This window comes from Urtica dioica, chromosome 4 (assembly GCF_054948205.1).
Source record: "Urtica dioica subsp. dioica isolate 48M chromosome 4, U.dioica_male_clone48M_v1_H2, whole genome shotgun sequence".
Classification (NCBI taxonomy): domain Eukaryota; kingdom Viridiplantae; phylum Streptophyta; class Magnoliopsida; order Rosales; family Urticaceae; genus Urtica; species Urtica dioica.
The window spans coordinates 140836-160019 of NC_142759.1; the positions used below are offsets into that span (position 1 = coordinate 140836).

General features: G+C 40.5%; 3 protein-coding genes across 3 annotated transcripts; 2 read left to right on the plus strand and 1 right to left on the minus strand.

Moving 5' to 3' along the window:
* Window positions 1-586: 586 nt before the first annotated feature.
* Window positions 587-2714, minus strand: LOC149398895 (uncharacterized). Its single transcript, XM_089612540.1, has 3 exons — window positions 2236-2714; window positions 1982-2167; window positions 587-1166 (listed from the first exon to the last, which is right to left on the minus strand). The coding sequence occupies exons 1-3, from the start codon at window positions 2650-2652 to the stop codon at window positions 879-881; spliced, it is 891 nt and encodes a 296-aa protein (XP_089468666.1). The 5' UTR covers window positions 2653-2714; the 3' UTR covers window positions 587-878.
* Window positions 2715-5400: 2686 nt separating this feature from the next.
* On the plus strand, window positions 5401-6448 carry LOC149398896 (uncharacterized). Its single transcript, XM_089613728.1, has 2 exons — window positions 5401-5943; window positions 6038-6448. Exons 1-2 carry the CDS (start codon window positions 5604-5606, stop codon window positions 6118-6120), a joined length of 423 nt encoding a protein of 140 aa, XP_089469854.1. The 5' UTR covers window positions 5401-5603; the 3' UTR covers window positions 6121-6448.
* Window positions 6449-14951: 8503 nt separating this feature from the next.
* Window positions 14952-19134, plus strand: HSF4 (heat shock factor 4). The gene is made up of 2 exons (XM_089611547.1): window positions 14952-15579; window positions 18358-19134. The coding sequence occupies exons 1-2, from the start codon at window positions 15376-15378 to the stop codon at window positions 18916-18918; spliced, it is 765 nt and encodes a 254-aa protein (XP_089467673.1). The 5' UTR covers window positions 14952-15375; the 3' UTR covers window positions 18919-19134.
* Window positions 19135-19184: the final 50 nt, after the last annotated feature.

The window sequence follows — 19184 nt, forward strand, 5'->3', positions numbered from 1 at the left end:
ACGGGTTTCCAAGAGCCACCTTATTGTAATATTTCTATGAAAACGATATTTTGTCCGGAATTCACTAAGAAGAAAACACTCCACGGTGATACTTTCAGTCATGTTTGGCAAACTTATCAAGTTGAATACAAATAGCTGCATTTACAGTGAATTATTTTTCTAATAAGTCATATGTAGAGTAAGTTATTTGAATTGATATGTAAAAGTTTCAAGTGAAACGATTTTAACAATTTTGAATTTGAAAAGTTAATATATATTTAATTAATTTTAAGATAGAGGTTTTATGCATTTAGCATAATTGAATCTTCATAAGTAAATTAACTATTAGTAAATTAGGAATAGTGTTATAAATTTAGATTTTGAATATTAAATGAATAAATTTTATTTAAGAAAAAAATGATTAATCAGAAACGCTCCCATGCCCTCATCCACTTAGCCTGATTAGCAAAACCTCTTTACATGTGAATTGTGATGTGATCTCCTACTAAAAGCTGATATGGCTTAATCGTTTTGGAACGTAAAAAGTCCTTCTTGTTGAAGTTTATTAAAGGTTAGTACTTGTAAATTGTACTTATATAGTCAATGTAATTGTATAATACGAAAAACTAAAATTTTGTTTAAAACGTGCTCGAAACTTAATCCTATACTTGAATTTTCAACAAAAATACAAAAGTGAGCGTGGGTTGTGTTTGAGTCGCTCTATGGGATTTAAAGGTATTTTTTATTACGTGGTCCTCCTATCTTATATGACTTTGACTATTAACAAACAATAGCTGACAAATAGGCAGGTGCGTAATTAACATATGAATTTTACTAAAAAAAAATGAACAAAATTGCGATATATTATATAAGGTGTTTATTATTTAATTGTAATGGTTTTAGAGGATGGTGGTGCACTTGTCATTGAGCTTGATGGGGGTGCTCATTTTGTTGGGAAGCATAGTGACCAAACACTGGATTCTCGAATAGAACTTAGGCTTCACCAAATCCCCCAAAATGCGAGCCCTCGATCGGACCGTGAACTCCAATCTGAGCGGCACCGGCAGCAGCGGTGACCCCTCAGCGCTGCTCAGGCTCGCCCCTCCTCCGTACAGCGGAATATTGCTCCCTCGAAGTGTCACCGCCATTACTCTCTCACTCTTTCTCGACTCGTAGAATTTCTTCATCTGCAGTAACACATCATTCAACTCGGTTTTAAGATCATTTCCTATGCAATAGCACTTGGGTATGAAGATTTCCTAGAGTGGGAAATTGACTATAAATCTACTTCATTATTAGAATCATAATAAGCACCAACGAGATGTCTCGTTTTTCCGGCTCCCTCTACCCCGGCCTCAAGAGGATCTCATCAATGGAGGACTACTTTGTGTGGAACACAAATTTGTACTATTTCTTCTTCTTTGGAATATAGTAGTCTTTTTAATTTTTCATCTTTTTATTCGATTTGCTTGGCTTATCCCATCAACTGCCATTGTGTATATTTTGAAAGAGCAAAAGAAATGCTTAAAGCATAGTGTGCCTATTGTTCTTTCTCATAGTACTACTTATTGTTAAATAAGATCCAATCTAAGTTTGTGGTGTGCCGTATTTAAAAAATGTTCTAAATTTGTACTTGTGGGTAGTTTACTTATTTTTCTAATAGAATACTCCATGTAAATTGTAAAAAAAAAAGAAAAGAATAATAATAATAATAATGAAATCACTCTTAATAGATGTATGTATAGAACAACACGTACGATGGACCCGTGGTCACATCACATGCTTTAGCTACATCCATGCATACACAGTAATTCATGCAACAAAAAAATAAAAAAAACGTATACGATTCTATACACATAGACCCACAAAGTAATTAATACACACACAGACAGGCATACAAAATATTTTAACTGGAGTTAATTGTTCGTAAAACTAGGCAAACACAATTAATTAAGTGTTATTTTGTAAAAAGTTAGAAGAGAAAAAGGTGAGAGTGGCTTACAGATCCGGTGGCGAGGGTGAGAGTGGAATAAGAGAGGTCGAGCGGCGTAGAGGTGACGTGGAGTCCAAAAAACGTGGCAGTGTTGCGGAATCGGAGCTTCACGGTGGCGTTGACGGACACCATTTCCGTCGCCACACCCGAGAAATCCGACCCGGCTTGGACCACGAACTGCTCGAAGACGATGGTCTGCATGGAATATAATATTACATGACGATCTGTACACGTGGCATTGCCTCCAAATGGCAAATACGTACCTTCATGTGAATGGTCGGTGGGTAGGGCCTGCTTGAGCCCCACAGAATGAGCGAGAAGAGGAAGAACAGAGCCATGAAGCACACCACGAACGCCGCAAAGTAACACCGCCGGGGCTCGCCCATCGGACCGCCGTCGTCGTCCAGAAGCCCTTCCTCCTCGATGCGCTTGAATCGCTCCTTCCACGCGCCGCCGCGCACCTTCCTCCCCGACTGCGAGAAGCGCGTGGACGCCGAGTCGCGTGAGTTTGACTGCGAGTGCAGAGGCGACCCCATCGGCGTTGACTGCATCGAGTTCGTCGTCTTCTCGCCGCGTGACGACTCACGCGACGGGCTCTGCACGTAGTACGCCGCGCGTGACGGCGACGACAGTCCCGTCTGGCTGCTCGCTTCCGATTCACTTTTCGCCACCACCGACATCCTTCACTCTCTTTCACCTGTAATACTGATAGTGAGATTAATTGTTTGTTACAATAAGACTGAGAGAGATCGAATACTTATCATTCTTCTTTTATATTACCAAAACCTCTGACCCACACGCACCACGCTCTTTTTTTTTTATTAATTCTAGTTTCGCCCCCATCATTTCTTTAATTTTACAACTCTTCTCCCACACTTGCAAAATCTTCTCATTTTTTTTTTCTCTTTTGTTAACTTGTATACGGAAACACGTCACGTGTGCTCATTCTATCATCAAACTTTTTTTTTGTCCGTCTCACGAAATCGAGTTTAGGTAGAATAAAAACACATTTTAACTCAGGTTAGATATTATAGATTTATAAAACTTAAAAAAATAAATCAACAAGAATAGTAAATAGTTGTTCATATAAAGGCCAAAAAGCGTGATCCAACGACCAAAATGACATTAGAACATAGAATCAAAGATTGCATGTATTATCTCTCATAGTCACGGTCTTCTCAGGGTCGTCGAGACTGAGTCCCCTTTCTCTATCGTGATGCTAGAGATCATTGTATTTCAAATTTAACCTTCATAGTCACAATCCTCTTGAGACCGTCAGAAAAATCAACATTAATGATCTCAATAATTTTAATAGTATTTAGGTTAGATAGAGAGTATGTGAACTCAACGAGGTCAAAGTGTCGTCTAAGCAAGTAAATGGGGGTGCAATTGTAAATAAATAAACAGTAAAGACATTAAAAACCGATGGCCAATTTTGAAACAAATGGTATCTGAGTTAGAAAGAGAAGCAGATGAGGTACGTACGCATGACCTTATAAAAGGATAGTTGAATAACTCCCTGGCATTCCGGGAATTGCACGTTCGTCCTCTATATTCAATGTCACTTTATTGTTTGCATTTATCACCCTAATTAATAGGACTACCATTATGTTAAAATTTTCAATTTTTATAACTGACAGAATGCACCGGAATCTTAATATTTATATTCCAATTCTTCCGATGCCATCAATATGTTAAAACCTTTTATCTTTTTGGTTCTACATGGGGAAAGAGTATCAATTAATTTATGAAATGTATTAAATGCCAATAGTTCAAATACTAGTTAATGAAGTTTCTCCAAGTTTTCGCTAGAGAATAAATGCAATAAAACAATTCAACTTATAAATTATAAAACCCCATAGACATTTGAACAGAAAAATACCACAAAAACTAAAAACGAGTGTTAAGTTGTAAATAAGAAAATTATTTCCACTTATATAAACGTTTGAAATAAATATATTTCAGAACTTTACGATTCATGTTTTGGTTTAATTTGGAACAAAAAAGTGTTAATGGTGATGAAAGCTATGAAACATTGATGAATGAAGTAAAGAAACATATACCTCTAATTTGGTTGTAGAGACTACAAAATGGTTAGTAGTGAAAACCCTACAAGTGGTTGTAAGAGAAGTACTAAGAATTAAATGGCAGTTTGGTTTTGCCAACCGGCAAACATAAAAGCGGTCATGGAATCCCACTCAAACTTGTCTCAAACCACACTTTGAATGCCACCAAATCTGAGGCCCCACCTCGGCTCAGCCGCTGACTGTACTACATATATTTGTTGCAAACATTGTTCATCCAAATTCATCGCAGTATTACGTTTAATTAGTAGTATAAAATTCTAATTTCTTTACTCAAAATAGGCTCTAACTCGTGAGTTGTAGAATATCATCTTCCTCTTTAAAGGTTAGGATTGCGAGTTTTGTTTACATCGATTTTGTTTCCTCTTTAAAAGAGAACTCTTGATTTATACTGAAGTTTGTGTTATTTAAATTTAGAAATTTATCAAATAAATATATTCGATGCTCCCTAGTGTTAAATTACAGGATATGTATATTTAAAATATGATTACTAGAAAAAAGAAAAAACAAGAAATGACATAGAAGTATGAATTTAATTTTTTTTTTTTTTTTTGTAAATCGAATTGCAATAACATAATTCCAAAAAACTTACATATTTTTTCATTTGTCATACGTGACATTTATTTGGATCTATATTTATTTTTTTCCGCTCCTTATTTTGATGGGAATTTGACACAAACATTACTAATCAGACACAACTTAAAATTTGACACTTCTATTACTAAATGAACGAGAGATAATTGTTTTCTTACAAAATACCCTCAACTATTTTTTTAAATTTGAGAAGATATACCATGCTTTGCACACCTCAACAAGTAATAAAGCAATAACAGAAGTGTCAAATTTATACTTGTGATTGACTTTAGGTCATTGGTATAAAATTTAAGTAATATTGATGTCAAATTTTCGATTTTGATTTCATGCCACGTATTTTTCAAGTTCTCCTCGAAGCCTTTTCTGCCAATTTACTTAGGTTTTCAAGCCCATGGTCCGGGTTGAGTTTTCTGTTTTTTCCTCAAAGGCCCGGTTGAGTTATAAATACGATACATCAAATTCCTTTTTCCTTATGCAGTAATACAAATACCTGTCGTTTATACATATTTATATTATTATCTGTCGCTCATATTTGAGGCCTCCAAAATATTCTTCGGATTTATTCAAGACTTAACGCACACGACACACTAATTCCCAACTTTTTCTCCGGAAAATTTCATTTAAGTGAATGAATAAATAATGAAAATATTAGAGGGGAGAGAGAGAGAGAGAGAGAGAGAAAAGAACAGGTCATCATGAGGTGGACCAATGAACGCAAAGTCTCCCACAAACATTAAAAGATATCCCTTTTCTTTCCGCATATCTCTCTCTCTCTTATTCTCTTTAACTTAAACCCTTCCTTTCGCTTTATTTCCAGTTTTGAGTTCTTAACCCATTTTCACACCCAAACACAAGAAGAAGAAAAAGCGCTGGAGAACGACCCGGCGCGTGAGGCCCACCGGCCTCCGCCGATCATCGGCGGCGACGCTCCCATTCACTTTCCTCGGCCGGCGATGGCGCGCGACAGCCACGCGCTACGTCAGTCGCTTTTCAAGCAGCGATCGTGGTCGCCGGACATGGGGCGCGAGGAGCTGTGGCTCCGGCGGAAACGGAGCAACAGTGGCGGGAAATCGCATCTGCAGAGGAGCAAGAGCGTGACCGACGACGACGTGGACGAGCTCAAAGGCTGCATCGAGCTCGGCTTCGGCTTCGAGTCGCCGGAGCCAGCCGATCACCATCACCGCCTCTCCGATACTCTGCCGGCGCTAGGGTTCTACTACGCCGTCAACAAGCACTACGCCGATTCTCTCTCCGAATCCTCGGGAAGCCCTCCTCACGCCATATTCGATCCAGGTGCGTACCAATTCCTCGATCAATTTGATTGATTTTGTGTGAAGAGATTCTGATTTGGCTGTTTGTGTTTGTGTTTTTGTTTGGGGAAAAAAAGATGACACACCGCAGACGGTGAAAACGAGGCTGAGGCAATGGGCTCAAGTGGTCGCTTGCTCCGTCAAGCAAGCCTCCAATTGATCGCATTATCTCTCTCATTGTTTATTATCTTTGTTATTCCGAATGAATGTGAAATATAAAATTCCCAGTCTCTCAATTCAACTGCTCTGCTTTTCTATAATAATTATAGATGATGATATCCCATTGCCAGAGGAATTTGACTTCTGATTTTGGTGGTGTTGTCACTTTGTTTTGTATTTTGGGGTTTGAGTCTGGATCTGAAATGTGTTTGCTAAGGTTGAGGAGTGGAAACACAGAAACTCCATCAATTTATTCTTGTCTTGTCTTGTTTGGTAGTGAAAGGCATTTGGGGTTTCTGCAATGCCAAATCGCACGACTCTCTCTCTCTCTAGTTCTTTGTGTCGTTTCAAATTCAAATTACCACTCAGTTTTGTTTGTACTAAGTGTATTAAAATCATTTTGATCAAATTAGTCATCATAGTTGCGTTCCGATATAAATAATAGGATGTAAGAATCAAACATGTGTCAAGGCATAAATAATAAGGTTCTAGTACATGGAAATGGAATGGAAGACAAATTAACAAGGAACATTTGAGAATGTCAACTATTGGCCTCAAATATTAGGGGTGCATTGACTAGGCTTCAAAAAGTTTTGTGGTTTTCAATCCGAAGAAAAAATAACAAGTCAGTCACAAATGTGGTTCAACCCTTGGAGTGACCACCGATGAAGCGCATACCAGCGCGCCTTCAGAAATCTTGGAGTAAAATGTATGAGTTTACACTCTAATATGATTATACACCTAATGGACTCTTTTTTTTTTTAGCATTAGCGCTCCTAATTTATAATATAATCTCAGAACTGTAAAAAAAAAAATGGGATTAATCTCAAACAATCATGTTTCTCATGTTCTGGATGGCCACCTTCATGGCTCGCAACTCAAATATTTTGAATACTTGTATATTTCATGACCAACCATTGCCAAATAACTTCGAATTACATATTTTATTTCATAACTTCATAGGACAGAAGTACCAAGTACAATCTGGATGCAATTGCTTCCGGAAACTTCGAAAGATTTTTTTATATTTAAACCGTTGGATTAATTTGGATTAATAACCAACATCTCAGATTACTTCTTTTTCATGTTCGACCCGGCAAAATACTATTTTTTTTTACGCTGAATTTCAACGTTAATAGATGAGTTTTGTTATTTTTTCTCGAAATTATAAATTTCTGGCATCAGAACAAAAAAATTACTAGATAGCTAGATTCTTGGTCCTTAATAACCGAAAATCTTCAAGGCAATATCGTTAGAGCGTCAAAGTTTTGAGTCTTTTCTTACAATTTAAACTTCAAAATGGCCAGGTGTAATTTTCAGACTTATTCCTGACATGCAAACCCTTGTTTGGAAGGATCTATGATGAGAAATACCACGTGTTCTTATAAAACCAAATCCTTAATACCCCACCAATTTTTATTTTATTTTATTTTATTATATATTTTAGTGAAATTGATTGTTGACTTGAGACTTGAGAGACGAATAGAAGCATCGAAAAAGAAAAGACCAAAACAACGACGACCATACGGATTACTAGTAACAAAAAAACACACAACCAAACCTTCTCTCTCTCTCTCTCTCCAGAGCACAGAAAACGTGTTTTTTTTTCTCCTTCTTATCTCTTCATCTCCTTTTCCAAATAAATATATTACCACATTAGCCAGGTCGCCACATCTTGGTAACTTGATCTTAATTATTGAATTAGCGATACTTTTTTTTTTGTTTCTATATTTTCTTTCAGAAAAAGAAAATAAAAAGACTTTTCTATCTCAATTAATGTTTGGATAATACTAATATTTTAGTTTAATAGACATATAAACGAAAATTTCGTTTATGCCGAAACTAAACTGCAAATTAACTTAATTTAGATTATCTTATTAAAAAAAATCATTGTTAACCGCGTTTTTGGGTTTACACTAAGAACCGTCCGTGGTTCGATCTAGGGCCGGACCCTATGACCGCACGTAGGTTGGGTTTGGTGAAGTTCTCATCTTCTTGTCGTATTCATGTTATTCGGACCTTCGGGTCTTCGAGTGTCCGGGTTTTCGGGTCTTCAAGTCTCCGGGTCTTCGGATCTTCTACGTTCTTCGAGTGTCCGGGTCTTCGGATCTTCAAGCGTTCTTCGCCGGGTCTTCGTATCCTTGCACCTTCACCTAACCACAAATGAAACGTGAATCTAGAGGGACGCGGAGGGTTTTCCCTCGGCGCGTTCTCCGACGCTCAACATTAGTCGTGTTGTATTGTGTTTTTTGTAAACGATTTATACTTGTCTCTATGTTTTCTAGAGAGAGAAAGTGGTGGTGTGATTTTTGTAGAGTTTTGGCAAGTTGAGAAAAACTTACATTGTGTTGTGAATGAATGAGGTATTTATAGGGACCAATGAGTTTGGTGAAAAGTACTTGATTAGGTGGTGGAGATGGCCGGGTGGTTTTGGCCGAGTGAAGACGGCCGGGTGGTCTTGGCCGAGTGAAGATGATCGGGTGATCTTGACCGAGTGAAGACAACCGGGTGATTTTGGCCGGGTGAAGACAACCGGGTGATTTTGGCCGAGTGAAGATGACCGGGTGGTCTTGGCCGGGTGAAGATGACCGGGTGGTCTTGGCCGGGTGAAGATGACCGGGTGGTCTTGACCGGGTGAAGATGGCCGGATGGTCTTCTTTTTTGGCCGACCGGGTGGTCTTGGCCGGGTGAAAAATGACCGGGTGGTCTTCTTTTTTGCTCTCGGGGTGTTATTTACACCATGTGAAAATAATGGCATAACATTAACCCCCCAGTTTCTTGAGCGACTTGTCGTGCGAGAAATTTAATTTGAATTCCCCGAGAGCTTCGTCGTTGATATTTTTGGACTGTTTGGTCTTATGAATTAGATACGTATCTTGTAGCGGTACGTCTCATGGGACGTGACTTTGCAAAATTTAAGTCCCGTGAGACATGGACGATAAGACTAATCCCGTAGGATTGAGTCTCGTGGGACGTGGACTCATAAGGCTAACCCCGTGGGATTGATCCCGTAGGATTAAGTCTCGTGGGACGTGGCCTCTAAGGCTAATCCCATGGGATTGGGTCTCGTGGGACGTGGCCTCGTAAGGCTTGATTCCGTAGGATTGAGTCCCGTGGGACGTGGCCTCGTAAGGCTTGATCCCGTAGGATTGAGTCCCGTGGGACGTGGCCTCGTAAGGCTTGATCCCGTAGGATTGGGTCCCGTGGGACGTGGCCTCGTAAGGCCTTGATCCCGTAGGATTGGGTCCCGTGGGACGTGGCCTCGTAAGGCTTGATCCCGTAGGATTGGGTCCCGTGGGACGTGGCCTCGTAAGGCTTGATCCCGTAGGATTGGGTCCCGTGGGACGTGGCCTCGTAAGGCTTGATCTCGTAGGATTGGGTCCCGTGGGACGTGGCCTCGTAAGGCTTGATCCCGTAGGATTGGGTCCCGTGGGACGTGGCCTCGTAAGGCCTTGATCCCGTAGGATTGGGTCCCGTGGGACGTGGCCTCGTAAGGCTTGATCCCGTAGGATTGGGTCCCGTGGGACGTGACCTCGTAAGGATGACCCCGTGGGGCTGTGTCTCGTAAGACGCGACCTCGTAAGGCTGATTATTTCTTAACTCTTTTATTTCTCTGAATGCGTAAGTTTTGAAAATTATTCAAATGCAACAATGTGAGCGGAAAAATATTATTCCATTGCAAAAGAGGCGTTCGCGATGCGAATTACAAAAGTCGGGCCCTCTTAAGGGTTTACAAAAGTAAAGACATAAAGAAAAATAAAAACATTTCCCAGTGGGGGTTGCGAATTCAAATTTCAAAATAGGTGATCTAGGCCATGGGATCCATATATGGCACGGATCTCTAATTTGATAGACGGCTCTTCAGTTGACTATGTTGAGAGGAGTCGGCGCTCGGTTGTTACGGCCATGTGTTTCTTCATTGGTGGTCGCAATTTGTTGGCTTGTAGAGGCTCTGGCGTTGTTGATCATGTCAAGGACGAACTCTTTCAGTTCTCCTTGCTGGATGAGGGCCTCAATTTGCCTCTTCAGATGGAAGCACTCGGAGGTTAAGTGTCCGTGATCCTTGTGGAACTCGCAATACTTTGACCTGTCTCTCTTACTCGGCTCCATCCTCAAAGGTTCGGGGGATCTGAATTTCTCCCGAGCTAGTATTAAGATTCTTTCAGGCCTCGTGTTTAACGGAGTGAAATTGGCCTGATCTTGGAATTTGTGTACTACGCCACGCCTTGGGTCAGTCGGGTGGCGACCATTGGCATCAGTTCTCGCCTTCTTCCTTCGTTGGTCCTCAGATTCATCTTCTTCCCTCCTACGGCTTCCGTGGTCGTTAACTCTCCGGCCATGAACGAACTCCTCAAGAGTAATGTACTTTCCGGCTCGGGCAGTGAGTTCAGTCATTGTTTTCGGCTCCTTCTTGATCATAGAGTCGAGGAAGCCTCCAAGTTGGAGTCCATCTACGATCGCCGAAATAGCGTCGTTGTCTTCAAACCTATCGACCTTGTTTGATTCCTCAGTAAATCGCGAGAGGTATTCGCGCAGAGGCTCATTCCTTCTCTGCTTGATGGTGCGGAGATGGTTCTTTCCAAGCTTTCGTTCTCTAGAGCCGCTGAAACGAGCAAGGAAGCTTTTTTGTAGCTCTTCAAAAGATTGGATGGCCCCAGGCCTCAGTTTGAGAAACCATTGATAGGCGGGGCCACTCAGGGTGAGGCAGAATGCCTGACACATGATTGCCGACGAGTGTCTCCCCACTTTCATCCACATCTGGTAATGCTGGATATGAGGAAGAGGATCGGTCTTCCCGTCATAGGTTGACATGATCGGGAGGCGAAAGTCACGCGCAAATTCCTCTGCCAGGATTTCCGCGGTGAAAGGTGAGGTGACGTCCTCCATCATTCCGCGGATGTCGGGTGTCAAGTTTTGAGCAGCTCGTAGAACTCGCACTTCGTCCCTCAACTCTTGGAAGAGGGTCATCATGTCCGTGTTGTCGAGGGGAGTCGTTGTGGGGTCAATTCTTGTCGTGCGTCCTCTCTCATTTGACGCTTGGTCGAGAGGTGCAATGTGTAGTGAAGTCGGGTTGGCTGGGATTGGTGTCGTTCCCGCTCGAAGATTTGTTGGTTCGGGAGGGGGGAGATTTCGTGGAATCTCCCACCGAGCATTTAGTCGTTGTCTTAGGTCCTCGTCATGGCGGGGCACGGGCCTTGGGTCGTGGACATGTCTTGGTGGCGTGAATCTCCGAGCGTCGGTGCTATCTGCCATGTCTTCTCTGTGGCTTATGCGATCGAAAGCGGATTGACGCGAATGTCTTGTTCTTGACCCGGAGAAGGAGTGAAAGCTTCGCGAGGTGGCTTGGTGGTTTCGTGACCTTGGATCAACTGCCGTTCGGCGAGCCTCATGCATCTCGTGATTTTGGTGACGTTCACGATTCTCTCTCGTCTCCGTGAGGACGATGCGCCTAATGTCACGAATACTCGGGTCAGGGGCTTCGTCGCTAACCTCTTGGCGGGGCTCGAGGTCTTCTTCTTCAGGGTTGTGGTCGTTGTTGGGACCTTGGTCCGAGTCTTGCATCTCGGGTCCCAATGGGATATACTCCGGCGCATCTCGCTCGTCTTGATCGTTGAAGGTGTCTTCAACGACAGTGTCGCGGCCTCCAATCCTTCCAACAATGTCGGCAAGTTGGAAGAGACTTGTCTCAATTCGCTCCATTCGTGCGTCTCGGTCGTCACGAACGGGCACGGGGTGAGCCTCGTCTCGATTGGCGTTGTTCTCTTGAGCTTGGCGGGCTCGAGCCCGAGTGTTGAGTGCAACGCCTCCCATTGGAGGGGCACCGCCCTCGGAGATGGCTAAGTGGCTAGCCATTTGTTGTCAGTGAATTTCTTGGTTTCCGCGGAGGAAGTGAATTTGCTGGTGGAGAGCCCGTGGTTGTTCTCGGGAACCCCTCCTTCTAGCGCCAAAATGTTAACCGCGTTTTTGGGTTTACACTAAGAACCGTCCGTGGTTCGATCTAGGGCCGGACCCTATGACCGCACGTAGGTTGGGTTTGGTGAAGTTCTCATCTTCTTGTCGTATTCATGTTATTCGGACCTTCGGGTCTTCGAGTGTCCGGGTTTTCGGGTCTTCAAGTCTCCGGGTCTTCGGATCTTCTACGTTCTTCGAGTGTCCGGGTCTTCGGATCTTCAAGCGTTCTTCGCCGGGTCTTCGTATCCTTGCACCTTCACCTAACCACAAATGAAACGTGAATCTAAAGGGACGCGGAGGGTTTTCCCTCGGCGCGTTCTCCGACGCTCAACATTAGTCGTGTTGTATTGTGTTTTTTGTAAACGATTTATACTTGTCTCTATGTTTTCTAGAGAGAGAAAGTGGTGGTGTGATTTTTGTAGAGTTTTGGCAAGTTGAGAAAAACTTACATTGTGTTGTGAATGAATGAGGTATTTATAGGGACCAATGAGTTTGGTGAAAAGTACTTGATTAGGTGGTGGAGATGGCCGGGTGGTTTTGGCCGAGTGAAGACGGCCGGGTGGTCTTGGCCGAGTGAAGATGATCGGGTGATCTTGACCGAGTGAAGACAACCGGGTGATTTTGGCCGGGTGAAGACAACCGGGTGATTTTGGCCGAGTGAAGATGACCGGGTGGTCTTGGCCGGGTGAAGATGACCGGGTGGTCTTGGCCGGGTGAAGATGACCGGGTGGTCTTGACCGGGTGAAGATGGCCGGATGGTCTTCTTTTTTGGCCGACCGGGTGGTCTTGGCCGGGTGAAAAATGACCGGGTGGTCTTCTTTTTTGCTCTCGGGGTGTTATTTACACCATGTGAAAATAATGGCATAACAATCATTAAACGGATTGTCTATTTTTTCTTGTTTTTATTTAAATTTTTTGTTTGAGCTGCAGCGCAGCGTACATGTATAATTAATAATTATCATATAATTTCAATTAATTGAGGTAATTGTACTATACATTTTCCAAGGTTAGAAAATGTAACAAAAATACTAAAAACATATTGAACTCATTTTATTATGACCAAATAATATTCTTTTTGTTAGAACAAAAGTCAATTTTTTTTTCATGATACATTAAATTATATTTGAGATTTCAAAAAAAACTCGTATTATACATATTTGGGAAAAATATCACCGATCAGATGATTAACCGAACAACTAAATATATACTGTATAACCAACTATATCTTGAACAGATATGTCATAGCAATTTTGAATGATAAACGAAAATAACCATAAGTTGATATTTGGGAAAGTATCATGAGGTTCCATCTCAAAACCAATTGGTAATGAGAGGAGTAACTCATGACCTTTATAAACTCTTGTTAGTTTCCATTCACTTTCAATGTGGGATTCCTAACACGCCCCCTCAAGATGACGGCTCTTTGCGTTCGCTCATCTTGGACCGAATCCCAACGATTGGATCGGATACCTGTTTGAGCTTAATAGGCTCTAATACCATGTGAAAGTATCATGGGGTTCCATCTCAAAACCAATTGGTAATGAGAGGAGTAACTCATAAACTATTGTTAGTTCACATTCACTTTCAATGTGAGATTCCTAACAATATTCGATAACCCCTGAACATAACCGAGAAGATCAGAGAAATTAATGATTACTAAAAGACTAGTCAAAATAGAATGTTTACAATGAACGTAGGTTTGATCAACCCACGCTTCAAACTAGGCCTACTTCAAACAATACAAACATTATATAAGGACATCAAAAATGTAGAAAGGGTCCTCATTTTTTTACACCCTCTATGCTTCTCGCTTATCATGAACACTTTCAATATTCGCCTATTATATGATAATCTAGCCTAAATTTGTTATGTAGTCGACATATCATGTTCGACGTGCATGGATTTTCGGGGGGAGAAATATTAAATCTATTATTTTTTTTTACATCGACATATATATATATATATATATATATATATATATTTTGAATAGTTTAAAACATGAATTATAGGGGTGTACAAAAATTGACCGAAAATTGGTTAAACCGATAACCGAACCGATCCGGAACCGAAATTCGGTGCCACGTCATCAAACCGAAAATTCGGTTCGGTTATCGGTTTTGAAAATCCAAAAATTCGGTTATCGGTTATTTAACCGATTTTTTTTTAATCCGGTTTTGAAACCGGATAACCAGTTTTAAAACCGGATAACCGATTTGAACCGGATAACCGATTTGGATAATTGTAACATCTTTAAAACTGGTTAACCAGTTTTGAAATCGGTTAACCGATTTTTTCGGTTAACCGGTTTCAAAACTGGTTAACCAGTTTTAAAACGGTTATAAAACCGGTTATCGGTTTTACAAAACCGGTTAACCGAAAATTCGGTTAACCGATTTTCGGTTTTGGACCAATTCGGTTCGGTCATTGGTCCAAAATTTTCAAAACCGAAAATTCGGTTTCGGTTTTCAAATTGGTCCAAAACCGAACCGAACCGAACCGATTTCACCCCTAATGAATTATGTAATATTTCATCAACTGCATTCATCAAATTACAATTCAATAACCTTCAAATTTCAATTTTGTTAACGGATAATAATATTTTTAGTGTGATGATAGTTTAACAACTTTAACTGTTTCAGCCTTCAAAAAAAACTTTAACTGTTTCACTTTAAAGACAAGGCTATCAAGCAAAGAAAACGTTTGGAGTTGTTTTGTCAACAAAAGCTAAAAAGGAAAGGAAGTACTCCGAAGTAGTCAATTTATAAATGTCAGCAGCAATAAATAAAAAAATAAAAAAGAATATGGGTGGGTTTTCCATTAATAAATACCATGATATGAAATGAAAGGAGGAATATGATTAATTATATGGGTACGAGTGAGAAAGCGTTTCTCGATATTTCTAGAATACACGTCACTTTCTCTTCTCTTCCTTGCCTTTTTAAGCAGAACCCACAAAGAAAGAAATCGTGAAACGTATTTACATCATTATTACTCTCTCTCTCTCTAGAAAGAAAGAAGGAAATAAATTAGGAGATAATTATGATCGTTTGGGTCTGGAGATCTCAAAGCCATGGAAGCTGGTAGATCAAAGCCTCGAAGCAATCTCGTAAATCGCGCTCGGTTTTCTCTCACAGGATTCTATTGCTGGGGCTGGGAATTCCTCACCGCTCTTCTTCTCTTTAGTTGTTGACCGTACTCAATTCCAATCCATCGTTCTGTTCGTTAGATTAGATTTTTTTATCACTGTAGTTTTAGGGGTATTTTTGTAATTGAGCGGGGGTTGGTGAAGGGTAGTATCGGGAATATGGCGAAGAGGGTTGTCCCGGCGCCGTTTTTAACGAAGGCGTACGAACTGGTGGACGACACGGAGACGAACGACGTCGTTTCGTGGAACGGCGACGGAACGGCGTTTGTGGTTTGGAAAACGGCGGAGTTTGCGAGGGATTTGTTGCCAAAGTATTTCAAGCACAACAACTTCTCTAGCTTCGTTCGCCAACTCAACACCTACGTAAGTTTTCGTTTCTCTATTTTTATTTAGGGGAAATGGTGGATTCAATGTTTGGTCATAATATTATTTATATACTCAATTTTCTAAATTTGAAACTCGACTATTTTTGTTCAAGAAAAAAAAATGTATATATATATATATAAAAGTAATGTTTTGTCTAAAGAACTATTTCCCCTTTTATTTATGGGTAATATAGCTAAATAGCCTCCTATAAATATAGAGTTTTGGATTTAGCCAACATTTTGTTAATTTCGGGTAAATGGCCAACCCAATTTATTAACACGTAAAAAAGTACCAAAATACCCTGTAAACCGTTCCCGCCCATACATCCTGCGAATTAATTAAGCCATCTTTCAATTTACAATTAATATACCAAAGATACACTAAATAAGATCCCCAAATTGAAACCCAAAATATAAGCGACCTCTGAATCTACACAGCCAAACCTTCTTCCTCACTGAAACTAAAGATTCCTTACCATAAGAGACGTTCAAGGCGTGGAGACTTGCAGAGGCTGGAGAGAGACGACGAGGAAATGAGGGGCGGCGTTCGGGAGACGGTGGGCGTGAAGCCGTGGGAGAAGCACACGATGGTGGAGCTGTCAGGCACGGACCGGCCGGGCCTCCTCTCTGAGGTCTGCGCTGCGCTGGCCGACCTTCGCTGCAACGTGGCCAACGCCGAGGTCTGGACCCACAACGCCAAAGCCGCCGCGGTGGTCCACGTCACCGATGACTCCACCGGAAAACCCATCGCGTTGGAGTTGACGGAGATGGAGATCGACAGCAAGCACTTCTTCTGCGAGTCCAGGGACGTGTGTTTCAGATCTCGTGTGTTTCAGACTCGGTGTCTTTCAGATCTCGTGTGTCTCAGACTCTGTGTGTTTCAGATCTCGCTCTCTTTTCTCCAATGCCCGACTTTTCGTTCAAAAAAATCGGCCTCTTCTGTCGGAAAACCGTTGGCGAAAATGAGATAGAACTGTTTATATTTTGTTGAATTTCTCTGTCGCATTCCCAGGTGTGTTTGGCTAAGTTACAAATGGTGTATTCGTAAGCGATTGTTGTTGCAGAGAAAGAGATGCGACAGGGAAATTGTAAACTGATTCTGTAGATGTAAATTAATGTTAATGGACAATAAATATAAAATTTATTTACAGGTTATTTGTATTGTAAATAAGCTGCCAAATCAATTAACGTGAAAATTTCCATTTACACGTCCAGAATTTCAGGGAATCATTACCATTAATGCCGATATACACAGACCAAAACACACGTCCAACATAACTAAAATGCAATAACTGCTTTCCAAAAAATGTTTATTCCGAAAATAAAAACCAATTAATACATTTCAAATTTCAAATTAAAACTGCCTCAATTTAAAAATGAATGCGCAATTAATAAGGGCAATTCAGTAACAAAAAAAGAATTAATTTCCTGCCACGTAGGCACAATGGCCATTTACAAAAAATTAACCAAACGTTGGCTAAAACACAATTGCCACTGTTTTTAAGGCTTATCTAGCCAATTTTTTGTTTATTTATTTGTCTATTTATAAACAACAAATCGTATCGCTCTTAGATATAGAACAAGGATTTGAATTGACTCGTGAATATTCCGTAACTCTCGTCTGTAATTTTTTTTAAGAGACTCGAACTCATCCGGAGCCCCTAAAAGTGAAAATCAAATTAAATATTTCAGTAAAGCCGGATAAATTAAAAGTATATATATGATTAGTTTTATCTGAGGGCAAAATGACCACCCAATTTGACAAACAAACAAGGAGTTTTTGTCGCATAAAAACTCTTGCGCTCAAGTTTTATTTCATTTTATTTGTACGAATATTTATAGACAATCGAACATGTAGTATGTAATATCCTACGCACACTTCTATATATGTTGTTTATTCCCTCTGAACTGATAATATTTTTTATCAATTAAAATATAAAATATGATGGTTTAACTTTAAACTAATCGGTTTGAATTATTTGTTGAATCGAGTGTTTGACCAAAAAAACGTTTAAACTGGGTCATGTAATTAAACTGCCAAGTAATTTCATTGGTTTGGATCATCATATATTTGGATATATTATTAGTTATATTTTAAATTGGATATATTATTAGTTACATTTTAAACAAAATCTATACTAATCTCTTAACTATGGGCAAAAGCTGTTGAAGCTGTACTTTTATCCAACCTAAAGATTAATTCGACGCCCATTTAAGTAGTATAAACTATAAAGTTCGAACAATTGAGATGTTGTAAACAAACGTCAAGTTTATTAGACTCTAAATTTTTAAGGTAATAAAAAACCGTCAAAAGCATTTGATCAAATAGTACCCAAAAAAAAGTTGTAGGAGTATTAAGAAGGGATTTTAACTACGAGAAATAAAAACTTGAGGTTTATTGTGGTTATGGAAGAATTGTATCGTTAAGCTAAAATTGAGGGATTTGTATGGTATAGCGTAAAGCAGAGAGTCCTAGTAAAAAAAACTGAGCATAATCTTTTTATGGTATATTCCGTTTGAAATTTACTTCTTCCATTCCACGTGTATTTAACTTGTCAGTTGTAAAGTGCTATGTTGAAATTCCACTATCTACGCGTTTTATTATTCTACCGACTATTACTCTCTGCGTCCAGACTCTCGGCTTTTAAATGTCAATGAATATTCTTCATTCAAATCATTCTCTCCCCAGAAATTTGATTTTTTTTTAAAAAAAATCAAGTAATCGATGCTCTGTTTTATATTTTTAACATGTTCACAAATGACTTCAAATTCTCAGGGGTTTCACAAAGTCGTTCCCGACAAATGGGAGTTCGCGAACAAGAACTTCAGACGAGCGCAGGGCGAGCTTCTCTCGGCGATCCGACGCCGGAAAACGGCGTCACCGGCGTCGGCTCAGCCCGAGAAGCCAAGCGGCGAAGGATCGGCGACTCAGTCAGCCTCCGACGGCGAAGATTTCGGATCGTCGTCGACCTCGTCTGCGGAGAGCGCGGCGGCAAGAGCGCAGCTGGTGGAGATCTCCGGCGAGAACGAGAAGCTGAAGAGAGACAACGAGGTATTGTCGTCGGAGCTTGCTCAGATGAAGAGGCAGTGCGATGAGCTTGTCGTTTTCCTGACAAAGTACGTCAAAGTCGGTCCCGATCAGATCGAGCGGATCATGAGGGACGGGAAACAGATCGACGGTTGTGATGTATCGGAGGAGGAGGAACAAGAAGAGGCTGATCTGAAGCTGTTTGGTGTTTGGATGAAGAAAAGGAAGATCGACGGCGGAGATGAAAAGAAGACCGACGGTGTGGATTTCCTCGCCTCTTCTTTGGTCAGCGGAAAAGTCTGCAACTGACCTTTGCTGACGTGTCAGTCTGTCTTTTTTTACCCATTGAAAATCTTATACTCGTAAAAGTTTGTATCTTTCTTCATATCATAGTAGTACTAGACTCACTAAAAAAAAATCGTTGTTTTGAGTTGTAATCGACAATGCGTGGGATGACTATTTCGAATAATTAGTACTTTGTAAACACATTATATATTTATTCAAAAGTAAAAAAATTGACAGTTATTATAAGGTTTGCATGTGAAATGTTTCGTCGTCGTGATATTTTGCGACTT

Coding starts and splice junctions, on each gene's coding strand:
- LOC149398895 (XM_089612540.1), bottom strand. CDS start 2,652: ATGTCGGTGGTGGCGAAAAGTGAATCGGAAGCGAGCAGCCAGACGGGA. Junction 2,168..2,235: donor CACCGACCATTCACATGAAG/GTACGTATTTGC, acceptor TATTCCATGCAG/ACCATCGTCTTCGAGCAGTT. Junction 1,167..1,981: donor TCACCCTCGCCACCGGATCT/GTAAGCCACTCT, acceptor GTGTTACTGCAG/ATGAAGAAATTCTACGAGTC.
- LOC149398896 (XM_089613728.1), top strand. CDS start 5,604: ATGGCGCGCGACAGCCACGCGCTACGTCAGTCGCTTTTCAAGCAGCGA. Junction 5,944..6,037: donor TCACGCCATATTCGATCCAG/GTGCGTACCAAT, acceptor GGGGAAAAAAAG/ATGACACACCGCAGACGGTG.
- HSF4 (XM_089611547.1), top strand. CDS start 15,376: ATGGCGAAGAGGGTTGTCCCGGCGCCGTTTTTAACGAAGGCGTACGAA. Junction 15,580..18,357: donor TTCGCCAACTCAACACCTAC/GTAAGTTTTCGT, acceptor TCAAATTCTCAG/GGGTTTCACAAAGTCGTTCC.